General features: G+C 36.1%; 1 protein-coding gene across 1 annotated transcript; it reads left to right on the plus strand.

Moving 5' to 3' along the window:
• The first annotated feature begins 12451 nt into the window (after positions 1-12451).
• Positions 12452-19841, plus strand: LOC149251640 (1-aminocyclopropane-1-carboxylate synthase 7-like). Its single transcript, XM_089453951.1, has 5 exons — positions 12452-12520; positions 17177-17287; positions 17389-17520; positions 17658-17818; positions 18869-19841. Exons 1-5 carry the CDS (start codon positions 12452-12454, stop codon positions 19839-19841), a joined length of 1446 nt encoding a protein of 481 aa, XP_089310077.1.
• The last annotated feature ends 4107 nt before the right edge of the window (positions 19842-23948 follow it).

The raw sequence follows: 23948 nt of genomic DNA on the forward strand, positions 1-23948 counted from the left end.
GGTTAATGAACAAATCCCCTCAATTTCTCTTACGCACCTCTCTTAGAATAGTACTAATAATTTTCTGTTAGAGGCCCATCACTTATCTCTCTTGCGTGGAAGCTCCATTTACACCTTACACTTGGTGTCACTTAAAGCTTAAATACTTTCTAACGCAAAGTTATGTGGATGATCTCTTTTGTATGTTTATCAACCAAGGCATTCCGTTCAAACCACTTGCAATGGTGGTCAAATCCGATATCCAAGTGGGGAACCTACACCAGATAGGGTGAGGTCTAATTGGGAATTCACATTGTGGATACTCCCTTTATGTTTTCAACATACAACACCATTAACACCTCACCAATTGGAATACCAATGATAAGCTATATCATATTGATTAAATACACATAGATAAAGAAGAATAAATAAAAAAGGAATTTGATTTCATGTCAGTAAGATTTTGTTTTCTACATCAATTTCACAATATTACCAAGGATGGCTAACAACGATTAGTGCATATTGTTATCGGGAAATATAGTGTCTATTCAGAGCTGCTAGTCCCACTAAGACGGGTAGCTATCTTAGAAACAAACAGATTAAAGTCACTTGTTTCTTCCTTTACGAGAGAGAGATGAGAAAGAAACAGAGAGTACCAACCTTAGTCTTCCGCTTGGCTCCTTGCTTGTTTCCTATCCCATTTGACAGAATCTCGCCATTTCTTCCTTACTTGTCCCACTTCAAAGAGCACCTGTAAATTCACAGCAGCATAATACCATCAAAGCATAGAGATCTTTCACTGTAAACAATATAGGATCAGATATATATTGACCATACAAATGCATATATCAACACAATATTTAGAGATACACAAGAATATGGAGGAAAACTCAAATAGCTTTATTAGTAAAAGTAGTAGAAGAGAGGATTACAACCACTTGGTCTGACCCAGTGCCATCCTCCCAGCTTGAAATCCCTCTTCACCTCACACGAAGCAAGATCACTCAACAATGTCTTCAAAGAGAAACCAGCAACACCTCTTTGCAAATTACCAAATTCCAACCTTTCGATCTCTGGGATGAGGGATTCATTTATAGATATTTGCAGGGGGTGAGTCAGCTTCTGGGATTTTGATTAGTTTCATCTCTTTGATAGTTCTTGGTTCCACTTGGAGATTTCATGATCTCTTACTCACCCTTGGGCGAATTCAGGGAGGCAAGTGTCAAATGAGCAGCTTCTTGAAGATTCTCAGGGTCTCCACTTAGCAAACTGCTTGTGCCATTTGTGTGCTCTCGCTCATCGTACCCTATAGAAGGGCTTTTCAGTATGCATTGCACTTTTTGCATGTGGCAGGGGAGATGCATCAGAGCCTTTTCACTGGGCAGTTTGTATGGTCCTGCTTTGACCAGTTCTGAGTGGTTTCTCATGGAAAACTTCTGGGAGATGATGTAATCAGCTGACCTTGCTCCTTTAGGGTGTGAAACAACACTTTTAGGGACTTAGAAGCCCTTGGTTTATGGAAATATGTGATTGGGGTTGCAGTGCCAAAATATGTCTATAACACATATATGAATCCTTTAAAGATTGTGTATATAAAATGCAGTACTCCAATTAAATGTACTAGAAATGTGAATAAAACTATGCTTTATTGCATTGCTTGCAAGAAGGACTCTCAATTCCTTTATTTTCATTGGTTAAAATAGATCATACATGCAAGTTACAGTACTAAAATATAGTGTATTCTGAGGGGTGTCAAACTAGAAGGAGCATTACCTTCACTATGACAAATTTCCTATGACCAATAATGTGCAGACAAAACAAATGTTCTTGAAATATTGACCAACTTTGACACGCATGGCACATTTACAATAAACCATAAAAATATAGTTCTATGTACATAATGATGGGTTTCTTTGTTTACATTGTCAGGAAATCTAGTAATAACATAATTCTCATTCATTTCATTTCCAAGCATCTTAACATTTCCTCAAAGACTCTTATTCAAGAATTGGTTTTTTTTTGTTGAACTACTTTTTCATTTTACTTGATATTTGGGATCTGATTTCACATTATCAATCAATAAAATATACTCATGGTAATAATATTAGACTGAACCAATGCATATTATATGCATTTACTATGTATCGTTTCCTTGCCAATGGCTATCTCTTACTTTACATAAGTAATTTTAGATCCTAGATGTCAATTCCCAACTTGGACTCCTTCATTCCTTTTTCTCGTTATCCAAATATTAAATGAACTAGGTTCACTGAAATAACAAAATTAGGTAATAGTTTATAACTTCTTATGGTTTATGTCGTTTTGCATTAAGGTACAATCTAGTATTGGAAAAGTATTATTGGCTTTTCGTGCACAATAAAAACATCAATTGTAAACTCTTCAATAATCTAGCAAAATTTTTAGCATCCATAAAAATTTCATGATCATCACATTGTCAAAAACCATTTTTCTATGAACATCACCAACATATAATGAAGAAATAGCACTATCCATTTCCATCTTGTATTTTCGTAGAGGCACAACATAATGAAAATATGTCTTTAACTTTTTAGTCAAGAAATAGCCTTCGAAATAGATTGAATCTGGCATCGAAGAAATGGAATCGCGTCCATCTGCATAGTTGTCTCTTTGCATGCAACCTAATATATAATACGTAAACTACACCTACTCCACATATCCTACATTTATGACTATTTTTTCTAATTAATGAAATGTAGATACAAACTACGGATTACCAACACTAGCACTACCAACATCTCTAACCAAAACTGATCGTTGGAAAGCACTATGTATTGTTTAATTGATGAAGAATTTCATGGATAATGGAAGTGTGTATCAATTTGCTCAACATATATTAATATGACTACTTAGCATTAATTTATTATCCAATGCTAAGTGAAATTTCCAAGTTTTTACGTCTTTGTAAACATTATTGTCTTGAAAAAAAAATTTATATTGTATATTACCAGCAAAGTGATTGTGCGTGATTCTATGTTAGCTTTGATCTTTTCCTCCGTTAGGCTCTTCACTCACGCATGTGTTTTGAGAAACAAATCTACAAAATCCTTTAATAGAGAACTGTAGAATGAGAGTTCGAAAGCTTACTCCTCACAGTTTATATGTTAGTGTATATCATTACAATAATTACGTAATAAAATATGTTCTAAATATTAATGTTATACTACGCGAATGACAAGTATAATATGTGTTATTAAATTTGACAAATGGAAATTCATATTGTACAAAGTTATTGTGCGGGATTGTCTGTTATCTTTCAACTTTTCTCTAGTAATACTTTGCACGCACGCATTTGTTCCAAGAAATTTTTTAGAAAAGCCTTTAGTGCGGAATGGAGGGGTCGACACAACGAAAGCTGAAAATCTTCCTTCGCACAATGGACTCCTTCTGTATTTCCACACATTTGCCTAATTCAGGAAGATAACCATAAACAAAGATTGTGCTCGATAATCCAATTCTCTCTACACTATGCACAACCAATACTCAATTCACGAAAGATATTTGGGAATACGGACATATGAATTATTTATAAATAAAATATTGTGAAGATAAAATGCGGATTATTTAATACTAAAATATTAGCAATAAAAACTTTATTTATAATTTAAATATTATTACTAATATGGTATGGTTCCACCACTTTTCTCAATGTTATTGAAAAAAACAAATATAGATTATTTATTACTAAAATATTAGCAATAAAAACCTTAAAATTCTTGATATCTGCATAATGAATGCTTCCAAACATCCTAGACATAATGACCTTTGTTGACACTTCTGCACATGTGCATAAATTCATAAATATAACTATTAACAATCCTTCCTCATCAAATAATTGTAACTAGAATCATAACCTTCAAAAATATAACCATAATTGTATTTGAATATAATAATAATAATAATAATAATAATAATAATAATAATAATAATTAACGTTTTTCCAAAAATATCCGTTAAAATTGCAAAAAACAAAGAAAAATAATTTACAATTAACGCAACTTGACCTTCAAACAAAACTAATTGCTTCCAACATTTTGTACCTTAATTGTTATCAATACAATAATAATTATGTAACAAAATGTGTTATAAACAATTATGTTATACTACATAAATAAAAAAGTACAATATGCAATATTAAATTCGATAAATGGAAATTGATATTGTATATTGGTTATGAAGTGATTATGCGACTTTCTATGTTAGCTATAATTTTTTTCGCACTGTCTCCGCACTCACGCGCACCTTTGGAGAAAAATATACAAAATCCTTTAGTGTGGAGTGGACCATTGGACACATTGAAAGCTTCAGAGCTTCCTCTGGAGAATGAAATTCCACTACACTTGTCAATTGCAGCAAAATAATCCTAAACAAAGCTTGTGCTCAATGATCTAAGCATTGACATTGTTGCAGGTTGTTTGCATTCTAAAACAATTAAACCTTTATTCAATTGGCTAGTGATATTTGACAATAAAAAGATTCACATTATTTATAACTAAAAGATTGGGAACATATATGGATTATTTAATACTAAAATATTAGCAATAAAAACATTGTTGATATTTAAAACATTACCAATAATATGCTCTACGTGCACCGTTTGTCTCAGACTTATTGTAAATATGGGGCTCCTATGCATAAATTAGGGTGCTATGACATTGACATTACTCTAGTCAATGATGCAAAAATTGATCTGTTTATAGGTTCTTTGCATGAGCTTGTGCAAAACTGTGTATATTACTACAATATTAGCAATAAAAGCATTCAGTGCATTTTACAATACAATAAAAATTATTTTTACAATAATTACTCTAAATCATGATAGCGCTACCATCAACATGTTTATTTGTACACTTTGTTTTACATGTAGGATTAATAAAATCTACAAGTAAAATTTATTTTTCTATTATAAAGATTGTGGAATTATCACACATTGAACTTACTTCCGCACAATAATATTCCTCTTGCATTACGTGCTTGCATGAAACTCAAAATGGAATTTTGAGTGAGAGGACATTAATTTACTTAAATACCATTTTCATATGAAGCAAAGGAAACAAAACATTAAAATTAATTAAAGTAAAAGTATCTAATGCACCTTTATAACTTTATGCACACATCTAAAGAAAATTTTATAATACGATAATAATTACATTTACAATAACTACTCCAAACCATAAATGAACACATAAGAACGGGTTTATTTGTACACTTTGTTTTACATGTACGATATAAAATTGCAACACGTAAACATTATTTTTTTATTTCAAAGATCATGGACTTATATTTTTTTTGCAATTTTCAACTCCGAAAGGATTGTTATGAACTTCCATGCATTGCTACTTCCTTGCCCAAAAATCGAAATGAAATTTTGCATGAGAGAGAAGTACTTTATTTTAAAGCCATATCAATATAAGCCAAATGAAACAAAAAAATAAATTAACTAAACTAAAATTATCTAATAAACCTTTATAACTTTATGCATGTTTCTCTAAAGAACATCTTACTATACAATAATAATTACTCTAAACCATCATAGCACCAATATCAACAAATTTATTTGTACACTTTGTTTTACAAGTAGGATTAATAAAATTTGTAGCAAGTAAAAATTATTTTTCTATTATAAAACTCGTGGACATATGTTTTTTTGCAACCATCAAAGGTAGTTCAATGTGCAAGGTTTGGACAATGAGCTAAATTTATGCATATTGAACTTCATTTCGTGGTACTTATTTGCATGAAACTCAAAATGAAATTTTGCGTGAGAGATGGCTTTTTATTTAAATTTCATATTCACATGAACTAAACGAAACAAAACATTAAAATGAACTAAAGCAAAAGTATCTAATGAATTATAAATTGTAGAATATCATGCAGAAGAAATTTTGAAAGACTAGGTAGCTTGAGCATGATGGTGCCAAGGCGCGATGGCTTGAGGTTTGACTTTTCTGCAAAGTATACTACCCCATTAAAATTTTTAGTGAATTCTTCAAAGAAATATCTTTTGAAATTCATGTGGCAAGCTTCTCCTAAATCACGCAACCAAGCATATTTCCGTGAAGCAAGTGAAGCATTAAATAAGTCTTCAATTACTCCAATGTTGCAATGTGCCACAAAATAATGAGGAGACTAAGGTGCTTTTCATTTCCCTTTGTCAGTTGTTTTACCATTTCCTTCATTTCTTTCCTTCAGAATTTTGTCCCAAGTAAACTTACAAGTGGAAGAATCATGTCCATCTCTATTTGATTGTACCCAATGAACACCACACCTTTCTCCTATGAAATTCTACCCCGTACTTCCAAAATTATTTCTTACTCTTGTTGGTCAGCTGCTCTTCCTATAGAATAATCTTGTGCATGATTCTTCTCCTTTTGTGCAAAGCACAAATCCACATTAGAAGACTGAGGAGTTTTCATCTTCCCAAAGGCCTTCTCTCTTTCAGTAATTTTTTCTCTATGGAGTGAAAGGTAATCTCCTTAAGATTACCACTTTCTTGCAATGACTCAAGATAATGTGAATAGGTGGGATATTGTTCCTTGACATAAGCTGTGAGAGGAATAACTATTTCAGCATCAGTGCCTTTTATTTCATGCTGATTCTAAGGCAAGACGATCATAATTTTTCAACTCAAGGATGAACAACTTAATCATCAATTCAACAATTTTAAGCTATGAGCGTGAGCCATACAATTCCTTCAACTTTTTTAAAGCTTCAAAGGCATTTAAAAATGGACAAATACGTCGACTCACCTCTCAGTTTATTGATGGTGCAATCAAGGCATAGGCTTGGTTGTTCTTGTTTTCCCAAATGGTAAGCTCCTTATCTGAAGCGGCATTTTCCCATGGATTATCTCATTCTCCTTCACAAACGCATTTCCACCACTCATTGAAAATAAAGGTTGTTTTATTTTCCGGGACCACTCATGGTAGTTATCTTTTCCTGTGAAAGCTACTCCCATTATTAATACGTAAATACATCATCAAATAAAAAATTATCTACTTTTGATTTCTAATACAACCACAATCTTTTTTGATATCTTCTATTTGTGTGGGGAATATTCACTATATATAAATACTTTAATGTAACATATATTCCTCCACTCACAAATAGATTATATCATGGTTCCAGCATTTGAACCATATAATGTATAACCAAAAAAAATATCAACTAATTTCATGCCTCAAAAATACCACCATCCAAAATTACATTATATAGTCATTATATACCACCATACAAAACATTTCAACGAACTTTAATACAACAACTGTTTTCAAGGGAACTTAATGTGCTTCATAATATACATCACCATATATTAAGTTATGTATCATAATGCATTTCATAACATAAACATGTACTTAACAAGGAAGGCTGCATGGCAGCTAGTCCCTGCTTAAAGTAACCGAAGTAGTGGACTCAGTCAAACGAACAGTAGCAGATCCAGATGCATAAGAAAGACCAGGAGAAGTCCCAGTAGTAGCAAAATAAGCATAGGTAGATTCGGTTGATCGAGACCCTACAACATCAGTAGTTTAGACGGTTGATCTAGTTGTTTACCCATAAGTAAGGACAGGTGCAGATCTAGTTCCAGGACCAATTTCAGAGAGAGCTCTATAGCCTGTTTCAGAACCTCCAGGAGCAGAGTAAGATATCTATACGAGGTAGTCAATCAATCAAAAGCATGACACCCCTGTACACTAGGTTGAAAGGCTCGACGAGCGCCATCTGTCTAATGGATTGGAAAACGCCTTGGATGGCTTCAATGGGTATTTGCGTAGAGAGAAAAACATGGGTCGGTCAATAGATAAGGTTGTTTACCTTGATCGAGTAAAAGAACCATTACCAGCATTCGAGTTAGCATCCTAGCTGGCATCCCTGCAAGTACAACTAATTTATATTCAAAAGATAAAATAGAAATCAGAATGAACCCAAAATTCAGATTAATTTGTATGATCAACTCAGTTTTATAAGTGAACATCGTGCATACTTATGTGCAGACTTAGGCCATGCTAGGGGACTTCTTTAGGAATCCCCCTTATATGATTGACTATCCATTTGGGAGCATGTATTTGAATTTCAAACAATTCCTAACACAGATCTACAATGATACGTACAACCTCAAGCTTTGGGAATTCTTTTTCGATTGACTTTATCAACAAAACCGGGGATCTACTTCGGTGGGTTGCTTGTTTTGCCATTAAGCTACCTTAGGTATCGATTTAGTTAATCATGTGCTCTTTATGGGATCAATATTAGTGGGTTTAACAAAATGGCCACACCTGTGCTTTCAAGAATCTCGTATAGAAATATGCTATCGCATGAAAAGAAAATGGAGGATCGAGCTCACATAATGTTTAAGAACCCGTTGCTTTAAAGAGTCAGGGGCTATTCGGTATCGATAAAAACCTTCGTTTGAGCTGTCGACGTGCATAACTCCTCAGCTTCACCCTCGTAACAATCCAGTAAATAGAGAAGAAGTCCTATATGGTGGTGATAGTAACCAATACTAGGTTCTTCGGTACCCATATGTGTATTGCAGATTTTGAAAACAAGTGATCTTTCTTCAAGTTTGAGACATTCCAGAATCTATAATCCAAAGTCGAGGACGTTTGACAATATATTTTTATCTCAATTTTATAGTTTCTTATTGACGTTGCACAATAATAGTTTTACCAGAATTTCATAGCATCTGCTAAAATTGATAACAGTCATGGCTCAGATTTTAAAAGGCCGTGGTTGCTCCTATCCTACTATTCGGCTGTGACGTTGTTTGATACGTTGAGATTACCCATAAGAATGTTATGTGTTTAACGCAGGTTACACACATTTGATTTAATATATTTTAACTCAGTTTAATGGTTTTATGTTAGTCATTTATTTTAAACTTAAAATATTTATAAAGATTATTTAGAATTGTAATTTTAAGTTATCATAATTGAGAGGGATAAGAAAAAAATATTTTGTAATTTAAACCACCAACAGTTACAGTGATTTTAAAAAATATATCACTAATATATCGCAACTTTACCATGGTAAGACTATTTCTTTTCATAGATTTTATGAAATTGTTCAATATAAATAAGTGCACACTTGCATCACATTGAAAATAAACCACAAAAGAGATAGAGGACTATGTATAGTATTGCAGTGTCATATGTTCACATACAAAACCATCACTGATAGATGGGTATTTTATTCCGTCCTAATATCTTCAAATAACAGAACACTGAATGACAAAGATCTATTATAAATTGTCACGGTTATCAACTGGACAGTGTATTCCGCTCTCATGTATTCACGATACAAAAACATCACTGATTGATGGGTCTTGTATTCCATCTCAATATATTCAAAATAACAAACCATTTAATGACAGAGATCTTGTATTGAAAACTTGCAACGGTTATCAACTGAAACTGCTCTTGCCATAGTAATTTATTCAATGAAGTTAGCGCAATGTTGTGTAACGAAGCCGTTAGTCTACAGCCGAACCTAAAGCAGACAGTAAAAGCGCAATGTTGTGTAACGAGGCCGTTAGTCTACAGCCGAACCTAAAGCAGACAATAAAAATCCAGGTGCAATTTTCATGCATTTTTCATGCAAATTTGACACCACTGCAACATATATAAGAGATTGAAGGAATTTCGCTCCTGGAAAAGGAGAAACTTCGCATTCATTTCTTCGGTAAGTGCCCGTAAGGATCAGCTCGTGAAAACCGAAATCAATGCCAAGATATATTAATAAAATATTATAAGAGTCTTTTAAAATTATAATTAAAAAATAGCGGTGTCCTAATGGAATAAAAGGACCGTGGCCATCATTCCGAAGACCCTCCCTGCATGTGTTACACCTGTTTTGCATAATCTTGGATAGTTTGACTGATGGAACAAAAAGACAGTGGCCACCTTTCTGAAGACCCCCCCAGCCTGCATGCATTACAGCATAATCTTCGATAGTTTGAATAGCATAATAAAATAAAATAAACTGCTCCCAAAAAATTATGCCTCTTGCTCAAGAGAGAAGGATAAGTTGAGTTCCGTCCATGAAATTCTTTGTTTCACCTCCTTTAGAAAACTGTCAAAGCAACTCTATTATTTTTTTCAAAGAGATGTTTTTGAGTGTGTGTTGTTTCATTCTCAGCCGGTCGATGTGCATGCAAGAGAAATGTTTTTGAGTGTGTGTTGTTTCATTCTAAGCCGGTCAATGTGCATGCAAGAGACACGTGCCTGAACATTGGGAAGACTGTTGTCCATCACCTATTACAGAGAGGCAGGCTGCCATGACTGGTAGAGAAAAATAATAACAGCATGCAGCATTCTGCTCAGACAATTCAAGAAACAGCAGAAATTAGGCAAGTTTCGGCAGTCGCAGTCATCAGGGGGAACATCAATTCAATGTTGCAGTCATCTGCGGGAAGCGCAAGCCCCTTGCTTGGTGCTTTCTTGCCTGCCTTACTCTATGGCTTCTTTCATCCCGGATCAGAACCACTCGTAATTCCGTGCTTGCTTTCTTGCCTACTTCACTACTCACTATCAGTTCTTTCTTTCCGTACAGACTACTGACAACTATAAGTGCTTAGCTTTCAGTCTGATAGTAGTATGCCTTATTCCTCCTTCTGCATTCGCTCATAAGAGTCCTTGCTAGCTGCAAGAAGTTACCCTCATACGATATAAGAATAAGGTTATTAGATGAAGGATGGAAGACCAATCTGGCAACTGGGATGAGAGAAAGAATATGGATAAGTGACTCGCTTGAGTAAGACAAGCATACCTCGTATGGGCTCGAGTACGAGATGACGTCTTTGGAGAGTAGGGCGCAACTACGGAATAGGAATCCCGTTTCAATAAAGGAGGAGCGGTGACTCAGATTTCTTGGTCATGAAAGAGAAGGGAAAACGCTTTCACTGACCTACTTGGCCGGAGTTCCCAAGAGAGAATCAGGTTTGAACGCTGCCTTTTTCTACATTGGCTAAAGTTTCAATTGACAAATTGTAACATAATGCTAATATGAGAGATGTTTCTGAGATAACCAGAGAACTCCATAATCTAGATTTCATGAAATTGCAATAACCAGGTTGCACCGATTCATTTCATGACAGTTAGAAAGTTCTCAGAGACTCAAGAGAAGATGAATCAAAGCAGCAGCAACAGATGTGAATGGCTTCCCTATTGCAATCATTACTCCCAGCTGCCAGGCCAAAGAACCCTACAGTGAGGTGACCTCAGAAGGAGGGGAATTTGATGGCTCCTATTTCGTGCTTGCTTGATCAGTGGTGCCACTGACTTGTTGGTTGTCTACCCTTCTTGCTTGATTCATTTGATCGATTATCTTTCGTGCCCTGTAGTGAGCATCCATAAGGTAGATCAACTTATAAAAACACCTTTATTTACTTAGGGGCAGTTATCAATGTAATGACAAAATACACCTTGGGAAAACTGTTACTCCAAATACTCTTTAGGTCGACCCCCACTGTCCTCCAGATGGCTAATAGATCTGGGCTTTCATTACATTATAATTTCAGAATTTTAGTTTCAGAGTTTTTCAAATCCAAGTAGGTTTCACCGAGAAATGTTAGGTTTATCAGAATTTTATGAGCTAAATATGCAAGTAGCTTTTTCATTACATTATAGTTTCAGAGTTTTTAAAATCCAGGTAGTTCTGAATTTTTAATTTTTAAGAGATCCTGGTCTCACTGAGATATTTTATGTTTATCAGAATTTTATGAGCTAAATATGCAAGACTGCAAGTAGCTTTGGATTTTTCAGAGATCCCGGTTTCACTAAGAAATTTTAGGTATGGCGTTTCAGAGTTTTTAAAATTCAAGTAAGTTTCACTGAGAAATTTTAGGTTTATCATTATTTTATGAGCTAAATATGCAAGTAGCTTTGGATTTTTTCTAGAGATCCTGGTTTCACTAAGAAATTTTAGGTTTATCACAGTTTCATGGGCTTTCATTACATTATAATTTCAGAATTTTAGTTTCAGAGTTTTTCAAATCCAAGTAGGTTTCACCGAGAAATGTTAGGTTTATCAGAATTTTATGAGCTAAATATGCCAGTAGCGTTTTCATTACATTATAGTTTCAGAGTTTTTAAAATCCAGGTAGTTCTGAATTTTTAATTTTTAAGAGATCCTGGTCTCACTGAGATATTTTATGTTTATCAGAATTTTATGAGCTAAATATGCTAGACTGCAAGTAGCTTTGGGTTTTTCAGAGATCCCGGTTTCACTAAGAAATTTTAGGTATGGCACAGTTTTGTGAGCTTCAATTGCTCTGCGATAATGGATGGAGCGAGGCACTAAAAACTTCTCAACCTGAGGTGATTTACTCTGACCACCTTTGTATTATTTAAATACAAGAGACAATAAGGTTTGAACTCTACCTTTTTCTACATTGGCTAAAGTTTCAATTGACAAATTGTAACATAATGCTAATATGAGAGATGTTTCTGAGATAACCAGAGAAATCCATAATGCCATTCTTGCCAAATTGAATAATGAGAAGAACAATACAGAGATCAATGCATCGGAAGAAAACAAAAAATCCAACTCAATGAACAAGTAAGACCTGAGCTCTGTCTTTCATGTGATTTTTTAAATGTGATGGATTTCATAAATCAAATAAAAGTTCCATAGATTCCAACTGAGAGATTTTGTTTTAGCAAAAGGCTGGAAAATATTTTCTTCTATTTGTTATTGTAAGCTCCTAATGTATACGTGTGAAATCTCCTGTAATTCAGAGCTTATGGAGGAAATGCTAAAAATAGATGAAAAGTTGCTAACCTTGATTAACGAAATTGAAAACAACAGACAGCAGATAGCGGAAACAACTCTTTTAGCTGTTCAGCACGATCGGCTCCCCATCCAGCGCCGAATCTCTATGTGTATTTTGTTTGCAACCACCAACTGTACCTTGTTATCATTTCAGATACAATAAAAAGCTCTCCAGGATTGCTGTGTGGGAAAATAATAAGAAGACTACAGCTGAGGCTCGTTTGAAATTGGCGGAGGTAATATTACAAAACAGTATCAGATACTGTAAACAATAAATCTCACCTGTGTCTGGAAGGCAAGAATCTGGTAATAATGGGGAACATATCGCTGCAATAGCAGTTGGGCCTGATGCTGGAGAGACGGATTTCCTGCCAACCAGAATGCAACCCCAATAAATCTCACCTGTGTCTGCAAGGCAGTAATCTGGTAATAATGGGGAACATATCGCTTCACTGCGAGACATAGCCGGAGAGATGGAGGCATCTCCGGGTGGACCGCTGGATGACGCCTCTCAGATCAACGGTCGTGGGAGAGACCACTTAGCAACTTGAAGGGTGAACACGTGGCAGCTATTTAAACCATAGTGTATCAACCAACCGTAATCCGCATTCAAAGAAGATAACATTAAATGTTAGAAAATTAATGCTAAGGCAAACATAGCATTACTTCATGCAGTTGTGAACTTGTTTTAATTACCTGTACTCCTCCCAACTTTTTCCTAACTTTTCAGCCTGTATGCCTCGGTTTGAGGCCAAATAAGACGATGAATCATTTGAACCCTTTGATTGGTTAAAAAATCAATATTTGATTTCGTTCGGTTTTAAAAAATTAAAAGTATTTCATTAATATAAACGCACTTTGGTTAAAATGGGAAAAAATGCATTGGTTTGAGCGTCGGACTAATGCTTATCAGTGAAACCGATTGCTATAGTCCCTGCGGTCCTGCGGGCAGGGACTAATAAGAGGTGAACTTAATGCACTTCAAGTGCTGGCCTCAACATATAAAAGAGAGGTGATCGCACCATACCACATATACCACTCACAGTGAACACATATTTGTCCTTTGTATTCAATGTCATGCTCGATTCTCAAAATGAGTTCACGCAGATTAACAGTCTTCAAAGCATGCTTAACACATTGAAAAAAGTTTAACTCACAAGTAGGCAAGCATGACCAATGGGACCAACTGTGATATTATATACAACAACACAAACTCTGATATTATATACTACAACGCCAAGTCTGATATTATATGCTACAAGGAAAAAACACGTGAGACAACAACACCAAGCTCGAACGTGTCAGGCGGATCCGCCAAGCTCGTTCGCGTGAGGATTCTCTTGGCTTATCAATAGTTGAATACTTGCATTGAAACATTGGAACGAGAATCATGTGTGCCATCACCACGTTGAACTGGACATGGCATCAACACACAACCAACATATATTCAACATCAAACTATCTACATTATGCATTAATGGTAGTATTGTGCATTTGACATTGCTGACTCTCAGAGTTATAACGCTAGCTAAACCACCGTGCATGTAATCAAGGTATATAATATATGGGACCTACTTCAATTAATAATAACTTCACATGTATATAATATATGGGACCTATATCAATTAATAATAACTTCAAATTCTAATAACGGACTAAAAGGCGTTAATGAGTTGATAGCTAGTTGAGGAAAATTTCTTTTGAGGGGAGAGCTAATTAATTAACAGTAGAGGCAATGATTATAACCCATTATAATTAATAACCTTATTTTGATGGTTACAACCATTCATCATTGGCATGTAACGAAATGAATTAATCAAACTTTGATCAATATATACACTATGATCTTTAGCTCTCCCGTAGTGAATAATTAAAATGAAGATAATATTACATAGTTCTGAATTTGCACTTTTATTGATGCAACACAAGTTATCTTGTGTGCAAGGCCTACTATCTTGTTATATTAACCAACTCCTTCCAAAGGGTAAAGACACTGGTTACAACCATTCATCATTGGCATGTAACGAAATGAATTAATCAAACTTTGTGTCACATACCCCGATAACCTCGCAGGCAAAAGTAGGGAGTTAGAATTTTTCGTACAAATTACCACAAGTAATTAACCAATTCACAACTCCTCAATTCATTATTAACCATTAAATATAATATTCATTGGTGCAAGTAAATTGCCATCAAAGACAGTAAGTTTCATAAGCATTGCATAATCTTTAATCATCACTGAAATAACATAAACTGTCTCATGAATCCATGCATCCATTTCTTGATAACCTTAACATATTAGATAATCATACAATCTAATAAAGAACCATCAACATCAAGGATTCAACATCATCCATCTGACACAAAAGGCAATCACATCAATCACACCATTGAACACGGAAATACCCTGGAAACCCCGTAGGGTGAAAACCAACAAACGTTTAATCTTCTTATTAAACGCTCGTGAGGGTTTTCACCCCTCACTCAATGGCTTATAAGGGATTCCATCCCTTAACCATTGTTATAAAATCATTACAATAAGTTATCATTTGGTTATCACACAACTAGCTACAAGCTAATACAATTTACATGTAATCTTTTATTTACATACCGCCACACGCAAAGTTCCTTGTGGCATAATTGTTCTAGCAATGGGCAATACTGCAGCTTGACTTCATCTGCATGAACGAATAATCTTTTTCCTGTCATAATGTTAAACATCACCTTCCTTGGCACCATCTGCCGTCGTTTCCTGTCAATGCAGTCATCGACAATCTTGGCAACAAGATCAGTTACATTATTAAAGAATCAATAAACAATGTCTGAAATAGATTCTTTAGCATCATCTCATATGCATAAGCAAGCATGACTTACTATTAAACTAGTATATATATATACTCACAATGTTTACTAATGTATAACTCTTTTTAAGATAGTTCTAACTCATTAGCTCATGTAAAAACGAGAATAGAATCAAAACCAGATTCCTATTTTCCAAAATAAATAGCAGCCATAATAATAATTCTTTCAGTGCATGCATTATCATAGGTTTTCCTCATCAAGAAAATATATCAAATAATCTTTTCTATCTGCATGCATCAACAAATTTTCTACTGAGAAAACATGTAATTTAAACATTCTCTTGCTGCACATAAACAAGAATATCACACAAGGTCAACTTATCTTTCTATTCTTCGACAACCTCATCGCCATAGCGCATGCTCAGGTCCATGGTTCGAAAGGGATATGTATTCATGCCTTATGATAATCTTTGAAATGTAAAGGTTATCATCCCAAAAACATAACAGGCTCACGGCCTTGCACAATTTGCTAGGTTCGAATGATGAAGAAATTCTCATATAGGGCCGCTGCTAGACCGCCTCCAACCAGAGGACCAACCCAATATACCCAATGGTCTCTCCACTGCCACATAACAAACGCCGGCCCAAATGAACGCGCAGGGTTCATTGATGCACTTGAGAATGGCCCTGCCGCCATTACGTTTGCCCCCACAACAAGCCTTTCACCGCAATAGGGTCTGTGGCGGAACACCAGTAGGAATTCTGCATGCCAACCGCCATTGCTTCTTGAATACTTGATTCTTTGGACTAAATATCATTAATCGCGTTGACACTGTAATATGATGCTCCCATTTCTGCTTGAGCAACAATGACTTCGATCGACAGACCGCCGCACGGAAAGGACAAAGACCCTTCTGGAAACACAGATGCATATGCTTTAATAGCTGTATGAGATATGTAATGGCTCTATGAGCGTTTTTCCCCCTATGGCATCGCTGCCTTCCGCATACTTCATCCCCAATGCGGTTAAAACAGCTCTCATCAAGAATCCGTTCCGTCTTTTGTAATGGAGCCGAACTAAGGCTGACAGGAACCTCCAAAAACGTGTATGCTGCAACTCCAATCGAACATCTCTTCCCCGTAAACTTAATTCAGCAGAATACGCTTTCAAATGAAAAACCAAAACTCATTTCACACCATCCAGCCTTAGTAAAGAATAACAGAGAGCCCTAAAACGCATACGCTCTAACCCTAGTTAGACATTTCGGTCCCCTCAAGAAAACCGTTCCGCATCAAGAAAACAGTTCCGGAGTTTGCTCGGGGATTGGGTTTATGTTCATAATCTCATTAAAGCCCCCTACATGAAGTGATGACTCGCTCGCAGTTAATCTGGCGGTTGTCTTTCTCGAAACCGTCTAGAAAAGCAGGTGGCTTCAGTTCCCATTTTTAAGCCGCCATACGCGCCCCCTGTCTGCCATTCTTAATTGACAGCGCTATGGATACAAGAATTAGTTGTTGAAACTAATTCGTAATTTCTTTAAAAAGAATTACTATTTCATTAATTAATATTTTACGCATATTTTGGCCATGGGGAAGACTCTCCATATTTTGGCGGGTGGAAGGAGTACGATGCTAATCCCTACCATCCGATAAACAACCCTTCGGGAATCATCCAAATGGGTTTGGCAGAGAATCAGGTACACAACATAACATATTGATTCATATTCTATCATTTTTCACACACATTTGTGCTGGATAATAAATTATTGTGCTTCGAATGGGATGATATTGCTTGAAGCTGTCATTCGACTTGCTGGAAAGCTGGCTACTTGCGCATCCAACGGCATCGATTTGTGCCGAGGAGGGCTTGTCAAGGTTTAAGGAAATCGCTCTTTATCAAGATTACCATGGCCTTCCTGATTGTAGAAAGGTTGAAAACTGTAACTTCCGAACTTGACGTGTTCTCTAACGACTTGAATATTCTATACCAAAAGATGTACTTTTACTTTATTTAAGTGTCTTTGGATGTGATTAAATATTACTGAAAATGTTGAATGGTTGACGCAGGCAATTGCCATGTTTATGGAAGAAGTTGGAGGAAGAAAAGCGAAGTTTGAAAGAGATCGAATTGTTCTCACTGCAGGAGCAACTGCAGCCCACGAGGTGCTGACATTCTGTCTGGCTGATCCTGGAGAAGCCTTTCTAGTACCAACGCCATACTACCCCGGGTAAACTCATTTCTATTACTGTCGATGAATAATGGTTTTAGAAATGCCAAGCTGCGTGCGCTAATCGACGTTACCTTCCTCAGATCTCTTATAGGATGAATAGCCATCCTTTAAATACTTTGAAATCCTGGGGGCAGATCCTTATCTAGAAGGATGATTTGTAAAATATTTGACTCTGGTCTTTCCAATTCTGAAGCATTAATTAGTAGACTGTCTAAAAAGGTGGTAAGTCGGCCGTTAAGGAAGGAAACTAACTTTCTGACTACTGTAAGCTCCAGAGAATTGAGGATTTCATAAATATTCCAGAATGGATGGGACCGCGAAGAGTGAGGTGAATTGAAGTCAAATTTTTATTGCAGTATTGATGGGACCGCCGAGAGTAAGGTCAATTGTAATAATTTTTTCCGCGTACTCCCAAGCACTGAACTTAACTAAATTGCGAATTTCAAAAATATTTTAAAATATAACTTGAGCTAATTCTAAATTCCAAAAGATTTTCTAAATACTAATGACTACCAATAACTGTTCCCACGAAATAAGGTTGCTGCCTTAGAAAGAATCACTGGAGTATTCACTGTCAATCTGTGTGTGCTAGAATTTGATGATATGGTATAGGGTTGTTAATTAGATATTTCAATCCATAACTACAAAATTCGGTCTTCCTAACGATATAAAAGTATGCAATTTTTTCATGTATATATTCTCATAATCTGTAATTCGCCATTTTGATATAAAACTATGCAATTTTTTCATCTATATAATTTTGTTTGTAAAAGTTATTAATGAAAACAATTTTAAAGAAGTTTCTGGGATTTTTAATATTATACTACTTCATTTTAATTTTTTTTAAATATTGAAAAATATAATATATTCCAGTATCCTAAACATATATACCCTCCAAATTTTTTCTATTCGTTAATTCATACTGTTATTGAAATTCAAATTCAAATTTCGTAACTATGTTTTAATCTAAATATCTAATCACATAATTAACTTCCCCTTCTCAAATGAAACTGCAACTAAATGAGTATGACTCCTTTGTGACTGCAGTTTTGATAGAGATCTGAGATGGCGCACAGGTGTGGAGCTCATACCCGTACACTGCAGCAGCTATGACGATTTTCAGATAACTATACCTGCACTTGAAGCAGCCTATCAGAAAGCCAGGGCTCGAAATATACAAGTGAAGGGTCTTTTAATAACAAATCCTTCAAATCCATTAGGAACAACAATGGATGCTATCACTTTAAGGAAGCTTCTTGGTTTTGTGTCTGAGAAGAACATTAATCTTGTCTGCGACGAGATCTATTCGGGATCAATCTTTTCATCTCCAAAGAAGTTCACAAGCATTGCAGAGATTTTGGCCACCAATAAAAATTATCAGAGCAAGCGTGTTCATATTCTTTACAGTCTGTCGAAAGACCTAGGTCTACCGGGCTTCCGAGTCGGAGTCATTTACTCTTACAATGATACAGTGGTTACCGCTGCTCGTAGAATGTCCAGTTTTTCGTTGGTTTCTTCACAGACCCAACACCTGGTTGCTTCAATGTTATCTGACATGGAATTTGTAAGAAAATATTTAGCAGAGAATAGTAAGAGGTTACGGAAAAGACACGAAATGTTCGTCTCTGGACTACGTGTAGCTGGCATCAATTGCCTGAATAGCAACGCGGGTTTGTTCTGCTGGGTAGATCTCAGACATCTACTGCAATCCCGTAACCAAGAAGGGGAGATTAGACTGTGGAAGATACTCTTAAAAGTGATTGGCTTGAATGTTTCTCCCGGTTCTTCTTGCCACTGCAGTGAGCCTGGGTGGTTTAGGTTCTGCTTTGCCAATATGACCGATCATACTGTGAATGAGTCACTGAATCGGATTCGTTGCTTCATGGAGAGCAGGAAATCGATTCAGCTCTATGATGATGGGAGGGCACATGGAAAGAATACAGATGAAGCTAACGAGAATTTCAATTTCACTGAAAAACATTCCGTCTTTGACGATATTGATGGTTCGTTGAGTTCCTAGCGTCTGTGCGCCGCCATGACCTGGGCTACAGAAACCAGGGTGGGCGTCACCAGAGCCATGTGGCAATAAGTGATGGTGCAATTGCATGGTTAGATTCTCAAAAATAACGTGTTAATTCAATGGAGTTGCGAGGGTAGTTGTTGATCTTCATTGCTTATGTTGTGTATTATATTGTTCAGGCACAGAACATTGAATAGACTAATGAAATGGATATGTTGTGGAGTATATGGTGCCGTGACTTAATGTATAGTGCATTCACAGAGTATTCAATAGAATAATAAAACACTTATTTGGCATTAATAGTAAAGAGTAATATATGGTAAATGTTCATGAAATGTCCCCAAGCTTTGATTGGTTTTGTAAAATGAAAAAAGCAGGTACGTTTTCTGTGCATCCAATTTATATTCATATAGTTGCATATTGAATTTTGCCGTGTTCCTGCATTTCTATCGAAGACGACATTGGTGGATGACATTGGCCGTGGTGTTTTTGCTGCATGGTCCCTGAGGCAAACTTTTTTTGTTGTATGTTGTAGTGAGGCAGAATTGGTGTGGCTGGTTTAGGTATGTATTTCAATTGAATTAAAAAAAAAGCACTTGAAATTTTGCATCACATACGTTGAATGCAGTAAGGAAAAGCAGATACTTTCTTAGTAAACCCAATTTATTTAGTTGCACGCTGAATTTGCAGTGTTCCTGCATTTCATTCTAAGACGACATTCACTGCAAGACGACATTCGCAGTGGTGTTGTGGCTGCATGTTCAGTGAGGCAAAATTCGTGTGCTTGCTTGTCTTATGTAAGTATTTCAATTGACTTACAAGAAGACATCAAAATTTTACATCGTGTAGGTTGAGTTTAGAAAGAAGAGGTAGTATCACATGTTTATATTGGGATCGGTTTGCGTAACCTACATACCATTGCCAATGCATGGTGTAGAAATAGGGAAGGAGTGACCCATTGGAAAAAAAAAATTGAGATTTGTGGAGCTGTGTGTTATTCTGCGTAAGTTTAAATCACTGTAACTTTTATTTTACTTGGTGAATGGGCGGAAGTCTCAGGTAAATGTATTCTCATGTAACTTTTATTTTACTTGGTGAATCGGTGGAAGTCTAAGGTAAATGTATTTTCATGTTTAAGAAATGAAGTCTGGGAAATCAGCTTCCGCTTGCGTGAAGATAGCTCTGCTAAATCAACGTCGTTGTGCGTGAACCTAGATGTAGCTTCGTGAAAGTCATAACTCTCTACCTCTCCTCTCCGCAAAAACGAAAATTAAATTTCCTAAATATTTTCTAACATGGTATTAGAGCAGGTTAAATATTGTTAGTATAAAAACAAGTTTGACTAGTCCTCAAATACTTCAGTTTAATGGCAAAAATTATGATTATTGGGCAATTGCAATGAAGGCCCTATTTTCTTCTCAAGATATTTGGGATTTGGTGGAGAATGGTTTTCAAGAACCAGCGGATGCAGCAGCATACAATGCCTTATCTCAACAAGAAAGAGATGTGCTAAGGGCCTTGTTTTATATCTTTCAAGTAGTTCATGAAGGTATTTTCCCAAGGGTTAGAGTAGCAACGAAGTCCAAGCAATCCTGGGACACCCTCCAAACAGCCTACTAAGGCATGGCAAAAGTGAAAGCAACAAAGTTGCAAATGTTGAGGAGAGATTTTGAAACACTTTGTATGAAAGAGTCTAATAATACAGACTCATTTTTTACACATATAAGTGGGCTGGTTACTTAAATCAAGTCTCATGGTGAGACACTTGAGGAAAGAAGAATAGTTGAGAAAGTTTTGAGAAGTTTACCAGCAAGGTTTGAGGCCATTGTTGTGGCCATAGAAGAGATAAAGGATCTGTCACAGTTCTTAGTGGATGAGATTAATGCATCACTGATTTCTCATGAACATAGACTCAATAGAGCAACAAGCTCTTCATTGGAGCATGCCTTCAAAACACAACTATCATTTGGTCAAGGTCGAGGCAGAGGAACATCATATGCTAGAGGAAGACGAAGAAACCCACACAGAGGTGGAAGAAGCAGCCCTTCAAGCTCAAATGGAAGAGGGAGCAATCAAAATCCAAGTCAAGGCCCAAGCCAAAATCAAGCAGAAGGTCAGAGGTATGATAAATCTCAAGTTCAATGTCATTACTGTAAAAAGTATGGTCATTATGCAAATGAATGTAGAAAGAAGAAATATGACATTAGTAACAAACCAAATGTAAATTTCACAAGAGAAAATCAGAACCATGATAGCATGTTTTTAGCTTGTAATGTAGCATAAGAAAAATAGAGTGATATATGGTATCTAGATTCAGGGTGTAGCAACCACATGTCAGGAAACATAGAAATTTTTTACGATCTAGATGAAAGTGTGAAATCTGAAGTGACATTAGGGACTGATAGCAAAGTCTCTGTCATGGGTAAAGGAGGAGTTAATATCCTAACAAAGAAGTGGGATAAGAAATACATCTCAGATGTTTACTTTGTCCCTAGTTTGAAACATAATCTCATGAGCGTTGGACAACTCATGCAGAAAGGCTACAATCTCTTCTTCAAAAATGATGTGTGCACAATTTTGGATAGGCCTCCAAGCAGACAGCTAATTGCAAAGGTTCAGATGACAAACAATAGAATGCTTCCCCTAAAGATAAGATCGGATTTGAAAGAAGGTGCACAAGCACAACTATCAATGAACTCACAAGAGGATGGAAGAAAAGAGGTAGTTGTCACACAAGTAAACTTTCAAGCAGAAGTAAAACTGGTTATGACACTTGATTTGGACATCTCAACTTTGGAGGTTTGAATTTGCTGCATAGGAAAGACATGGTGAAGGGTTTACCACTCATAGAAAAACTACACAGCATATGTGAAGGATGTATCTTGGGCAAGCAACATAGAGAGACATTTCAAGCAAGAAACTCAGTGAGGGCAAAAGCACCTTTAGAGATTGTCGACTCAGATCTATGTGGACCAATGCAGACACCATCAATTGGTCCCAGTCACTATGTACTGACCTTCATAGATGACTACACAAGGAAGACATGGGTCTTTCTCCTAAAACAAAAAAGTGAAGTGTTTGATTGCTTTCGCAAATACAAGGCTCTTGTTGAAAAGCAAAGTGGACACTACATCAAAGTCCTTAGGACTAACAAAGGTGGGGAATACATCTCAAATGATTTTCTTCAATTTTGCAGGGAGCATGGAATTCACAAGCAATTTACAACAAGATATACACCATAGAAAAATGGTGTGGTAGAAAGGAATAGGACCATTATGGAGATGGAAAGGAGTGTGTTGAAGGCAAAGCATTTGCCAAATGATTGTTGGGCTAAAGCTGTCGCTTGTGCAGAATATATCTTGAATAGATGTCCAACCAAAAGCATTCAGAACATTGTTCCTGAAGAGGCATGGAGTGGAAAAATTCAAAATGTCACTCACATGAAAGTCTTTGGATGTGTGGCTTATGCACATGTCCCAGATGAGCTGAGAGAGAAGTTGGACAGCAAGGGGGCAAAATGCATATTTGTTGGATATAGTGAGAAATGTAAGGCATACAAACTCTACAATCCATTAACCAAGAAGGTCATAATCAGCAAAGATGCGCAGTCCATAGAAGAGGAAGCATGGGATGGAAGTTTAGAAAAAACAATCAATGTCAAAGCATGCATACCATGTTAGCACAAAGAGAAATTAACAGAAGCAAGTAATTCCTCAACAGTGACTCCCTCTACCCCTATTCAAGCACAGCAAGGAAGGCAGCAAGCAATGCCATCAACAAATAATAGGACAATTTCATGCAGCCAAGCAAGTGCTTCTCTAAGCACACTGCAAAGCACGACACCAAGTGACATATCAAACTCATCTTCAACAAGCACAAGAAGGTCAAAATTCATAAATTTAAATGAAATTTATGAGCAAGATGAAGTTGATAGTAGCGTAGGTCTAAATTCTTTATTTGCATTATTTTGTCATGTAGATGACCCAATTCACTTTGAAGATGCAGTCAAAGAAGAAAAATGGGTTGCGGCAATGGAGGAAGAAATATAAGAAATAGAAAGGAATGCCACATGGGAGCTAGTGAGTCTTCCTAAAGGAAAACATGTTA

Source organism: Pinus tabuliformis, chromosome 7 (assembly GCF_031772625.1).
Source record: "Pinus tabuliformis cultivar Carrire ecotype Pingquan chromosome 7, CPIR1, whole genome shotgun sequence".
NCBI classification, from domain to species: Eukaryota; Viridiplantae; Streptophyta; class Pinopsida; order Pinales; family Pinaceae; genus Pinus; species Pinus tabuliformis.

Excerpts from the sequence above, each read along its gene's own strand:
- LOC149251640 (XM_089453951.1), top strand. The coding sequence starts at position 12,452 with ATGAGAGATGTTTCTGAGATAACCAGAGAAATCCATAATGCCATTCTT. Across the intron at positions 17,288-17,388 it reads TGGGTTTGGCAGAGAATCAG|CTGTCATTCGACTTGCTGGA; the intron begins GTACACAACATA and ends TATTGCTTGAAG. Across the intron at positions 17,819-18,868 it reads CCAACGCCATACTACCCCGG|TTTTGATAGAGATCTGAGAT; the intron begins GTAAACTCATTT and ends TTGTGACTGCAG.